The sequence below is a fragment of the Desmodus rotundus genome, chromosome 1, assembly GCF_022682495.2.
Source record: "Desmodus rotundus isolate HL8 chromosome 1, HLdesRot8A.1, whole genome shotgun sequence".
NCBI classification, from domain to species: Eukaryota; Metazoa; Chordata; class Mammalia; order Chiroptera; family Phyllostomidae; genus Desmodus; species Desmodus rotundus.
The window spans coordinates 10263652-10277081 of NC_071387.1; the positions used below are offsets into that span (position 1 = coordinate 10263652).

The window sequence follows — 13430 nt, forward strand, 5'->3', positions numbered from 1 at the left end:
TGAAACAAAGTCCCCAAGCTTCTGGGTCATGGAGGAGCCACCACAGGTTAATTGGCCTATTTCTGACTGCCCTTTGGGGAGCTGTATGTCCAGGACCAGAGGGGACAGAAATCCCAGGGAACAATGTCCCTGATGCCAGCGATGCTTTTCTTCATGGACATGGTTCCAGCTGGGACAAAGGATTTTTAAAAAGAGGTTGTAATAATGGCTTGTTTAGAAAGGTGTTGGCCAGTTTGAGGGAAACTGTTAAGGGGTGGTGAGGGCTAGCAACAGTGGGGAACAGGTGTAAGGGGAGGGGGTGATCATCGGAACCTGGTGAGACATGTAGGTTTAAAACAGTTCCCCTAAACAGGAGCTGTGGATGGCCACTGTCCTCCCCATGGTCCAGCAGGGAGGACAACAGACTAAATGCCCCAACCTCTGTCTCCTTTTGCCTTTTATCTTTTGCTTGTGTTTTCCTCTGGCCCATCCCAAAGGGCCAGGGAGCCCACTTGATATAGCCCATAAAGGTCTGACTTCTGAGACAAAACAGGGTGAAGAAAGCTGGAGAATGGACCTGGGGCAATGGAGAACATCCAGCATACACTGCTGTAGATAATACGAGGTCTGTCCGGAAAAAGTCCAGCCATTGTTAATATAACAAGAACAGTTTGTGCAACATTGATGTAACCAGCAGCCAAGGAGAGAGGACTGGAATGCACGTGCGTGAACAATGATGACTTCATTGTACTAGTCAGTGGGGCAGTACACACTGTTGAGTGAACATGTGTACTGCGTGGCTTTCACATTCAAAATGACTGAGCCAGTAAAGCAATGAATCTGCATCAAATTGTGCATTAAGCTTGAACATTCCTCCATGGAAACTATTTGGATGATTCAGGAGGCCACAGCTACAGGCAGCTGATGATTGGCAGCTTCATCATGACAATGTAGCTGCTCATGCATTACATCTCGCGCAGAGTTTTTTGGTGAAACACCAAATCACCCAGGTGACTCAGCCCCCCTACAGCCCAGATTTGGTGCCCTCTGACTTCTGGCTTTTCCCCAAACTAAAATCATCTTTGAAAGAGAAGAGATTTCAGACCTTTCATAAGATTCAGGAAAATACAACAGGGCAGCCGATGGTGATTGGGAGAACTGTGTGAGGTCCCAAGGTGCCTACTTTGAAGGGAACCAAGGCGTCATTGTCTTATGTATAATATTTCTTGTATCTTGTATGTTCTTCAATAAATGTCTCTATTTTTCATATTACCTGGCTGGATACCTTCTTGACAGGTCTCATATTATTATGAATTCATGATTCTCATTTAATCTCTGAGTCATAATCCATTATAGCTGTTAATCTTTTTGAATATATAATTATTTCAGATTGGCTCATTTAATATTTGAGTTAAAGGGCACAGCAAATTGTAGAACTAATGGTGAAATGAAAAGAAAAATAGGGAGAAAAGTATTTTCACTCTCTAAGTAAAAACATGGGTGTTTCAGAGGTGAGTGCTATATTGAGGATTCTGATTCATGGTATCTGGCTTGAGCGTCCATCCCCTTAGCCACCACACTGTACCATCTTCAACTCAGCCCGTTAGCATTTTCTCTTGGGCTTCTGAATGCTGCTTCATTCTGACCTCTTTAAGGAGAATAGTTTCTGGTAAATCATATGTTTGCACAAAAGAGATACTTATTTCTGTTGTTTTAGTGTAATCTGTCCCTTTTTCTGTCAAAGGTGTATCTTTGCATAAACAAAAATATATCTGGAAAGTAAATTAAAAAGTAATCCCATTTGCAATAGCATCAAAAACAATTAAATACTTAGGAATACATTTAGCAAAGAGGTGAAAGACTTGTATACTGAAAACTATAAGACATTGAGGAGGAAATCAAAGAAGACACAAATAAATGGAAATATATCCTATGCTCATGGATTGGAAGAGTTAATATTGTTAAAATATCCATGGTACCAATAGTGATCTACAGATTTAATGCCATTCCCATCAAAATCCCAATGATAATTTTTATAGAAATAGAAAGAACATTCCTAAATTTACAAGAAACCAAAAAGCCCCACAACAGCAAAAACAATCTAAAAAATAGGAACAATACTGGAGGCATTACACTTTTTTATTTCAAATTATACTACCATGCTCTAGTGATCAAAACAGTATGTTACTGGCACAGAAATGGACACATAGGCCAATGGCAGAGATTAGAGAGCCCATGCATACATGGCTGACTAATATTTGATGATGGAGCCAAGAATACTCAATGGAGGAGAGACAGTCTCTTCAAAAAATGGTGCTGAGTTGGTTGGATCAGTTGGTTAGAGCATTGTCCCATACACAAAAAGTTAGGGGTTCAGTTCCAAGTCAGGGCACATACTTAGGTTGCAGGTTCAATCCTGGGTTAGGGTGCATAAGAGAGGCAACCAATCAATGTTTCTCTCTCACATTAATGTTTCTCTCCCTCTTTCTTTCCCTTCCTCTCTCTCTCAAATCAATTAACATATTAATTTTTTTAATAGTTCTGGGAAAACTGGATGTTCACATGCAAAAGAATGAGTCTGGACCTCATCTTATACCACTCATGAAAATGAACTTGAAATGAATTGAAGACTTAAATGTAAAACCTGAAACCATAAAACTCCTAGAAGAAAACACAGGAGAAAAGCTTCTTGACATTGGTCTTGGCAGTGATTTTATGGATATTACACCCAAAACACAAGAAACAAAAGCAAAACAACAACAAGTGGGGCTACATAAAAGTAAAAAGCTCAGCAAAACATTGATCCACAAAATGGAAAGGCAACCTGCAGAATGGGAGAAAATAGTTGTAAACTACATATTTGATAAGGGGTTAATATCCAAAATATATGAAGAATTAATATATCTTAACACCAGCCCCGCCTCCAAACAATCCAATTAAAAATAGGCAGAGGACTTGAACATACATTTTTCCAAAGAAGATAATTCAAGTGGCCAACAGCTATACAAAAATAAGTTCAACATCACTAATCAGGGAAGTGCCAATCAAAACAACCATGAGATATCACTTCATGCCTGTTAGAATGGTTAGCATCAAAAACACAAGTGATAATAAGTGTTGGCGAGTATGTGAAGAAATAGAACCCTTGTGCACTGTTGGTGGGTATGTAAACTGGTACAGCTACTATGAAAAACAGTATGGAGGTTCCTCAAAAAATTAAAAATAAAACTACCTATGATCCAGTGATCCCACTTCTGGGTATTTATCCAAAGGAAGTGAAATCACTATCTTGAAGATATATCTGCACCCCGTATGTTCATTGCAGCTTTACTTAAATAGCCAAGGCATGAAAACAACCTAAATGTTCATCAATAGATGAATGCATAAAGAAAATGCAACATATACATACACCTATTTATCATTCACCTATTTCACCCATGAAAAAAGAAGGAAATTTGCAACATCCTGTCATTTGCAACAACATAGATGGACCTTGAGGGCATTATGCTAAGTGACATAAGTCAGACAGAGAAAACATATACTATATAATCTCACTTATATGTGGAATCTAAAAAAAAAACAAACAGAACTCATAGAAACAGAAAATAGATTGGTGGTTGCCAGGAGAAAGGAGGGGGGATAGGAGAACCGGGTGAAGGCAGTCAAGGAGCACGAATTTACAGGTACAGAATGAGTAAGTTCTCATTGTACTTTATAGCACGGTGACTCCAGTTAACTATGAGACTGTACTGTATATTTGAAAGTTGCTGTGAGAGTAGATTTTTAAAGTTCTCACCACAACAAGTTATAATGTGTGAGGTGATATGTTAACTAACATTATTGTGGTAACCATTTTGCAATATATACATATATCAAATCATTGCATTGCACACCTTAAACTTACACAATGTTATACATCAGTTCTATCTCAATAAAGTTGGAAATAAATAAATATTTGCTGAATGAATGAATGAGTGAATGGAAAGAAGGAAGGCCACATGAATGGTAAGCAGAGGAGGCAGGGCTCAGATCCAGGGCTTTCTGTCTCTGTAGTCCTTACTCTTCACATCTAGATTAACATGTAAAAATTAAACTCGAGGCTAAGGAAAAAGACACACATGTGTTGTGTGAGACAGTGGTTTGCACTGAGGACAACCAAAGAACGTATTCTCAGTCTTGTTCACTGACCTTGTGCTTTTATAACTGTGTTTTTATTTCCTATAAGATTGTTGTGGATGACGTTCACCAGAATACATGGTATTCTCTATACAAAAGTCAAAAGAAAATCTCTGCGGGTTCAGTGCCAGGAGTAGTTGTTATCCTCATGTTTCTGTTGAAGAAACTGAGGCTCATAGAGATTAAGTAACTCGTTAAAAGCAACAAAGTGGCGAGGCCAGCATGCTAATAAGTATCTCCTTTCCTCAACTCTGATCCTCAAGCCACTGCTCTGAGTCTAAACTCTGACAACACATTATTTTTCCAAAGCCCCTTTGCTAAATACGGCAGTAGCCTTTGCTTGACCATGTAAACACTATCCTGATCTCCCTTAGAAAAAAGTCTAATTCACATTCCTCCCCAGACACTGGGACACACATACACACTGTTGATCTACCCTCACTGAATCCCCTCAACACTGCAACCTCCCTATATTCACTATGACCTGCTCCAGAATACGCCTTGGTCCTCATCGAAATCCCCAAATGTAAAAATATTCGCCCACATAAATGTCTGTCACCTTTGATAACCCATAATTGAGGAAACTGAAGCATGCCCTTGAAATGTTAAGTGGCTGAGAAGCTCTGAGATTATCCCCAACATCTAAACAGGAAGCCTCAGGGGTCTCAGCCCTTTGGTGTAGGTTCTACTAACTCTGACTCCCTTTCTGCTTTCCCTACCTAGAGAGATCCCAGGACAGACTCCCCTGAGAGGTGATCACAGCACAACTCCCTCCCCTAACTAGAGCCCCAGAGGCCAGCAGAGTGGAGCTCATACTCATGAGAAGCTGGCCAGGCTTCCACAATCCAAAGAGTCCTTGCCACTGAATCAGACACCGGAGGTTAGGAAAGAAGTGGGGGGTTGAGGCCGGTAAAGGGAGCCGTGCCATCCCTCTAGAGGAGTGTATCAGTTCCTCTCTCCTTTCCTGTTCCTCTCCTTGTTAATCAGCTCAGGATTTCCTGGGAGAAACGTGAGGAAGCTGAGCTTTGGCTGAGAAGCAGACTTGGAGCAAATTAGCAGATGTGGCGCAGCTCAGCTTCCGGAGACACTAGGAAAGAAAGAGAAGCATCTGTATATGAAGGTGAGCTTCAGGAAGCTAGCTGCTCAGTTTGGTGCTCATTCTTTCCTCCCTGAGAGTTTCAAGTATTTTGTGGATTAAAAGTCATCAAGTGCAACTAAAACTTCCATCTGGCTTTTGGCTTTTTTAAGTCCATCCAGTTTGATGTGTAGGAGGCAAAATTCCATCTGTAGGGGGAAAAACCTGTTGTATTCTCAGTCTCGTTCACTGACCTTGTGCTTTTATAACTGTTCTTCCTGATTGTCAGATCCAAAACCTTTTCTCCTTCTTTCTAATCATCAACATGGGTGATCCTCAGGTCTGTGATCTGGAGCACCCAACTTCATTAATTAACCCAAATCTCCACCAATAAAAATTGTATTCTGCATTCTCCAGGCAGCCCTTTCACAAAAGACTCATTTTAGAATCACCCTGTGTTTGACAAACTGCTTTTCAGACATGGAATCTCACTTGCTATTCATGAAACATTAGGCACCAGCTTGTGGACAGATGATGGAGGGCAAACCAAATCCTGATTTTTGTCTTAAGTCCAGGGCATGACCACACCTCCACACACTAGACACACACAGCTATGCATGGCCAAATTTCCTGCCTGGTGTTGGCTAGTTCATCACGGGTATTCAAATTTTCAAATCCCACCATCTGCCATCTGTACAACGCAGAAAGAAGGGTCACATCTCTTGGAACTACAAGGATAGATTCTGAACATGGGAGTTGGAAGCTTGTCAGTTAAGGGGGATTGAAGGGCAGTTCATGAGGAAATGATCACAGTGAGGAAAACAATGTATATACCCAAGCATGGGGAGGTGAAGCAGTGAGTCAGCTGGGGTTCAAATCCTGACTGTACCTCCCTTCCTTAGGAAGGGACCTTGAGCAAAGCATTTCGGCTCTCCAAGCCCCCGTCTCGTGCTAACAACACACACCTTGTAATCCTGCATCATGGAATTTAGTGAGATGCTCGGCACAAGCTTGCTTATATGTAATTTTCAATAAGTATAGGTTGTTATTAATTTTAATAACTGATTCACTCAAATTATTCAGTACATAAACAAATATTCCTTCTATAAAACCTTACAAAATCATGAAACTAGTCTGGTGATTTGGCAGTGAGAGATATGGTATTTTAAACATGTGACTTAATTGCCTTTGAGAACATCCAGGAACAGCAGAGAAGGAAGGTGATGCTGGGACTGATGAGGACCAGCAGCTCCTCCTGAGTATTTCCAGTCTGCTCGTCTCTCTATAAGTGCTGTAAATGCAGTATCTCATTCGATCCTCGTGAGAATGTGGATATCTGCGTCCAGTATCACACAGGATGTCTAAACTGAGGTCTAAAGATGTTTAGCATCTTACAACTAGAATGTAAGCATTTTTTTTTGTTTTACTCTTTCAGCAACTTTCAAATATGCAATACAGAATTATTAACTATGCATCATTTAATTGTTAATGAAATCATGGCATTTAATTGTTAAATGAGTTAATGTTAATATATACATTATTATATAATATAAGCTGTTTTTATTTTTTGACTGAAAACCAATGAACTTTATGTGCACTTCTTCTGTATGCCATTGTTTCTGAATATCTAAGATCCTATTGACTTTATTGAGTTGGTTGTAAAGAAAGCGTATTTAAAAAAACTAGAGAGAAGCTTGGACAGATGAAATTAGTGGTCTGTTGGAATATTAGGACTGTGATAATTTTTTTCTTTTTTTAATATATTTATTAATTATGCTATTACAGTTGTCCCATTTCCCCCCCCACTCCACTCCATGCTGCCCACCCCCCTCCCTCCCACATTCCCCCCCCATAGTTCATGTCCATGGGTCATACTTATAAGTTCTTTGGCTTCTACATTTCCTACACTATTTTTACCCTCCCCCTGTCTATTTTCCACCTATCATCTATGCTACTTATTCTCTGTACCTTTACCCCCCTCTCCCCCTCCCACTCCCTTATTGACAACCCTCATGTTCTAGTTGTTTGCCTAGTTTGCTCTCGTTTTTGTTTTATGTGTGGCCGTTACTAACTGTGAGTTTACTGTCATTTTTACTGTTCCTATTTTTGATCTTCTTTTTCTTAGGTAACTCCCTTTAACATTTCATATAATAAGGGCTTGGTGATGATGAACTTCTTTAACTTGACCTTATCTGAGAAGCACTTTATCTTCCCTTCCATTCTAAATGATAGCTTTGCTGGATACAGTAATCTTGGATATAGGTCCTTGCGTTTAATCTTGGGTAATGTAATTATGATGTGCCTTGTTGTGTTCCTCTTTGGGTCCAGCTTCTTTGGGACTCTCTGAGCTTCCTGGACTTCCCGGAAGTCTATTTCCTTTGCCAGATTGGGGAAGTTCTCCATTATTTGTTCAAATAAGTTTTCAATTTTTTGTTCTTCCTCTTCTCCTTCTGGCACCCCTATAATTCGGACGTTGGAACATTTCAAGGTGTCCTGGAGGTTCCTAAGCCTCTCCTCATTTTTTTGAATTCTTGTTTCTTCATTCTTTTCTGGTTGGATGTTTGTTTCTTCCTTCTGGTCCATACCATTGATTTGAGTCCCAGTTTCCTTCGCATCACTATTGGTTCCCTGTACATTTTCCTTTGTTTCTCTTAGCATAGGCTTCATTTTTTCATCTGTTTTTCGAACAGATTCAACCAAGTCTGTGAGCATATTGATAACCAGTGCTTTGAACTGTGCATCCGATAGGTTGGCTATCTCTTCCTCGCTTAGTTGTATTTTTTCTGGAGCTTTGAAGTGTTCTGTCATTTGGGCCATTTTTTGTTTGTTTGTTTGTCTTGGCGCTTCTGTTACTTTAAGGGGCGGAGCCTTAGGTGTTCCCCGGGGCGGGGTAACGCTGGTGGCTGTGCTGTGACCCTGTACGTGGGGGAGGGGCCGAGTGGGAGCAATGGCGCCCGCCTCACTGTCCTCTGGATTTCAATCTTTCACTCTGATACCCACAATCAAACTGGGCCACTCTGGTGCTGGTTCCCGAGTAAGTGGTCCTGTGCACACTCTAGGCCCCTGTGGGTCTCTCCAACAACCTCTCCTGTGAGGCTGGGAGTCTCTCCTGCTGCCGCCCCAATCCCCAGGGGCGCTTCAGGTTTGAGGCTTTATTTCCCCGAGCTGGAGCCCTGGGTTGCACAGTCTGCTTCGCTGCCCCGTTCGTCAGGTTTATCTGTGGGCGAATGTGGTGCCGCAGGGTGCTACCCGCCACTCTGCCTGCCCCACTCTCTACCACTCTGAGTCCGGCCCTCTGGGTTTATCTGTGCAAATGTGGGGCCGCAGGGTCTGCTAGTGCTCGGACTGCCTGCGCCATTTGTCCCACACTCCACCAGTCTCAGTCCCAGCACAGCCACGTCCTCTCCACCACGGTGCCCGTCTTCGCCCCTCCTACCAGTCTGGATGTGTTTATTTTCTATTTCCTTCGTGTCAGTCCCCCTTGCTGTTTGATTCTCTGTCAGTTCTGGTTGTGCGAGGAGGCTCAGTGTGTCTACCTACGCCGCCATCTTGGTTCCCCAGGACTGTGATAATTTAAGATGTTATGTTTTCCTTTTTTTTTCAAAACTTTTTTATTGTTCAATTACAGCTGTCTACTTTTTCCCCCCATTACTCTCCCCTGCCCTCCCCACCTCACATTCAATCCTCCACCCTGTTGTTCCTTGTCCATGGGTCCTTTATACATGTTCCTTAAAAATGTCAGTGCAGTAAGCCCATTTAAAATGTGTGAAAAAATATTCTCCTAAAGAAATTATTTTATTTAAAAATTTTACTTATTTCTTCTTAGAGGGGAAGGGAGAGAGAAACACTAATATGTGGTTGCCTCTCGTGTGCCCCCCCACTGGGGACCTGGCCCTCAACCCACACACGTGCCCTGACTGGGAATTGAACCAGTGACCCTTTGCTTCACAGCCAACACTCAATCCACTGAGCCACACCAGCCAGGGCAAGAAATTGTTTTAAATACTTTGGTGATAAAATATGTTCGCTGTAGAGATATTCATGGTAACCAAAGATGTATAAATAACCACTGTCTCAGAATGTCGGAAGTCCCTATGTAGTATGTCCACTCACTAGGTGTGGGTGAATATGCAGGCTCTAAAAAAATAAGTTTAAAACCCTTTGCTGACACCAGATCTCTTACTGCAGAGTTTTTTGTGGGAGCAAGAAATGGAGGCCGGTTTGACATCCAACCAGGCAGCTGGATATGACAAAAAAAACCCCACATATTTTAACAATTAATATGTTTCTCAAAGATATTTTTAGATACATATATGAAAGACAAATTTTAAAACATGAATTGAATACTTGACAAATGATGCCCATCCTATGTAAATGGGATTTAGGAAAGGAAAACAATTCACAAAAAAGGGGAGACTTGCACAGACTGATGGCAATAAAATGCCACGAGCTAAGGATGAACCTCTCATTCTGCACCCAGAAGAGAAAAAAAACATTTTGTTAAACTGAGATCAACATTCCTCTTAGATTTGCCCTGTAAGTTATTTTGGCAAATCCTTAATTTTTTCCCCAAACAGTGCAAAGGTGAACTTTAGAATGACACAATTGAATTTGCCGTGACAGGGACTGAGTGTCCTGTGACTTTTCTATCTAAAACACCTCCATCTACACTCCTCATCCGTCTCTATTCATTTAAATACTGCTTTATTTTCTTCACAGATTTTATCTCTACTTTATATTATATCATATATTTTGTTTGTTGATGATCTATCTCCCCAACTAGAACATGAGCTACACGAGCTACACAAAAGCACAGACTTCTTTTTATTGGTATGTCCCCATCAGGAAAACACTGCTTTTCAAAGAATAGGAATTGGTGAACTTAACTCAGAGAGGTCCATCTCTGATGGTTTCTAAGGAAAACTCTTATTCTGTCCCTCCAGCTTTTGGTATAAAGACCTTGTGATGCCCATGGACTTGGAAAAGGGGGACTGCATCAGGACTATGAGGTTGACAAGCTGTCCCTGCACAGAAGCTAATTGTGATTAAATAGAGGAAACAGACTTTGCTGGGTTCTCATGACTTGGGTTATGGATTTGGAGCATGTGAAATAACGAAACTTCTCGTACATACCTAGACCCAAGTCAATGGAAAGAGTCAACCAGACCAGCAGAGTCTCTGAGTTTATCCTCCTAGGACTGTCGTCCCGGCCCGAGGACCAGAAGCCACTCTTTATCCTGTTCCTCATCATATACCTCATCACTATATCAGGGAACCTACTCATCATTTTGGCCATCCACTCTGACCCCCAACTCCAGACCCCCATGTATTTCTTCTTGAGTTTCCTGTCTTTCACTGACATTTGCTTCACAACAACCATCGTCCCCAGGATGCTAGTTAACTTCCTATTGAAGAAGACCATCTCCTACGCTGGGTGTCTGACTCAGATGTATTTTATTTATGCTTTGGGCAATACTGACAGCTTCCTCCTAGCAGTCATGGCCTTTGACCGCTATGTGGCCATCTGTGATCCCTTCCACTATGTCACCACCATGAGCCATCACCGCTGTGTCCTGCTGGTGGCCTTTTCCTGCTCATTTACTCATGTCCACTCTCTCCTACACATACTTCTGCTGAATCGACTCACCTTCTGTGACTCCAATGTTATCCATCACTTTCTCTGTGACCTGAGCCCCCTGATGAAATTGTCCTGCTCCTCCACATTCGTCAATGAAATTGTGATAATGACAGAAGGATCTATTGTTTTGGTGACCCCCTTTCTATTCATTACCTTCTCTTACGTGCGAATCCTCGTCACAATTCTCAAAATCCCCTCAGCAGCTGGGAAACACAAAGCCTTCTCCACTTGTGGTTCTCACCTCACTGTGGTGATACTCTTTTATGGAAGCATCTTTTACATCTATTTACAACCCCTCTCCACCTACACCTTCCAGGACCACATGGCAACACTTGTCTACACAGTTTTGTCCTCCATGCTGAATCCTTTTATCTACAGCCTGAGGAACAAAGACCTGAAACAGGGCCTGAGGAGGCTGATGGGCAAGAGGAAATCCCAGGAGGCACCCTCTTGACAAACCCACTGGAATCTGCTGGTTTCTCTTGGCTCTTGGTGAACAGTCAGACTGTTGGAGATTAGCACTGTTAACCCATGTGTGACAAGGCTGTTACGTCCACTGATGGCAACCCCACCACTGGCCCTGCCTCAGCTTGAATCACAGTATCTTTCCTCACTATTCCTCTATTCCCCTACAAACATTCCTTCCTTTCTCATCTTCCAAATACTGTTTAATTCTTTTCCCAAAAATATTTCCTGAACAAATTTCTTTCTTTTTATTAAGACATACTCCAAAACACTTCACATTTCAGTATGTTGCTGAAAATAATCAATTTATAGCTGTTGAATGCCTTTGCAAATACTTGAAGAAGGAAAAAACATAGATAAGGAAACAGAGAAGGAAGATAACATTTTAGCTAATTTTATCATTTTGAGTATTTTTATAATTATTGTACTCCTTCTAAAAGTTTTCATTTTTCTATCCAGGGGAACTATCATGCCACCATTCCTCTGTCTATCCTTTATTATATTGCTATGGCTTTATTTTTTAATTTTGTCTTATTATTTTTACCATACAATTAAAAAATGCTAATGGCCAGAAAGAACAAGAACCAAGAGTGATAACATGAAAATTATCCATTTCACAGTGTAAAGGTTGGAACATTTCTTCACTCCATCTATCCCTAAAGCTATATGTTTAAAAATATATGCTTTAATACTTTATTCTAGAAACTACCACCCATAGAAATCTAACCTATAGAAATATTATCATAAATGTATATTGAATGTATATACACACACATATATATATATAATCCAAGTTTATAACAGGTAGAACCTGACAACATCCTAAAATCCTATCAATAGGGAATAGAAAAGTTAATTACGATTAATTACATAGCATGTAATATAGGCACAGGTTCAAAGAATGAAATGGATCTCTACTACTTCCTTGAAAAGCAATTAAGTCGAAAAATCAAGATGTGGAGCAAAGTGTAAGATTTAAACTATAAATGAATATATATGGGGGAACAGAGAGGGAGAGAATTTCCACTCTGTTAATACATTGGTAATATCTGAGTTTGTTCAAATAAGTATTCATAGCTCATGGAATTTAAAACCATTAATAAGTTAGATGGCCAGCACAACAGGGAAAGGCTTTTTCGTGAGGTGTCAGCTGAGGAGAGACCGTCTAGGTGCTTGCATACCTGAAAAACATCGTTACGTGGTAATTTCACTTGAATGATAAATTTGATGGGATATGGCATTCTAGTTACCAAAACTTCTGGAACTTTAAAGACATCTCTGTGTTACCCTAGTGCGTCAGCTGTTTGCAGTGAGAAACAAGAGGTCATTTTGTGTTTCTTTGAGCTGTCTGCCCGTAACCACAGTCTGTAGATATTCCACACCAAACGTGGCCACGCTGTCACTGCGTGGGCTTTGGGTGAGCGGGCTCCAATTATGCCCACTTTACTCCAAGCCTGGCTGCAGGAGCCTGACCATTGTGCTCGGAACCCAACAAGACAATTCTAAAATTTAAATGGAAATTAAAATCACCTAGGACAGCCAAGATGATCTTGAAGAAAAATCACAAATCTGGAGGACACACCTTACCAAATTTCAAGACTTAACTACAAAGCTAAAGGTTAAGACAGTGTGGTATTTGCATAAGAATACATGAATAGAGCAATGTAACAGAATAGAGAGCTCGGAAATAAATCCTCGTTTATACTGTCACTTGATTTTTGGCAAAAGTGTCAATGCAATGTAATGGGGAAGAAGGGTCCATTCAATACATTATGCTGGAGCAACTGGACATACACATAGAAAACAAACCTTGACCTTACCCTACATCATACATAAAAATGAATTCAAAGTAGCTCACAGACCTAAATGTGAAGGCTAAAAATGTAAAATTTCTTGAAGAAAACAGAAAAAAATGCATATAGGTACATATCTATATATTCAACATTATATATCTTATATATTATATATTATACCTACACAGATACTTTATACCTGTATGTGTGTGTATATATGTAAATTTTGTGGCCTAGAAATGACTGGAGATTTCTCAGTCAAAAAACACAAAGGACTAAGCACATATAAAAAATTATTTTTGAA

At 40.6% G+C, this 13430-nt stretch overlaps 1 protein-coding gene across 1 annotated transcript; it reads left to right on the forward strand.

Moving 5' to 3' along the window:
- The first annotated feature begins 5055 nt into the window (after positions 1-5055).
- Positions 5056-13153, forward strand: OR1L8 (olfactory receptor family 1 subfamily L member 8). Its single transcript, XM_024562583.3, has 2 exons — positions 5056-5275; positions 10174-13153. The coding sequence occupies exon 2, from the start codon at positions 10378-10380 to the stop codon at positions 11320-11322; it is 945 nt and encodes a 314-aa protein (XP_024418351.2). The 5' UTR covers positions 5056-5275; positions 10174-10377; the 3' UTR covers positions 11323-13153.
- The last annotated feature ends 277 nt before the right edge of the window (positions 13154-13430 follow it).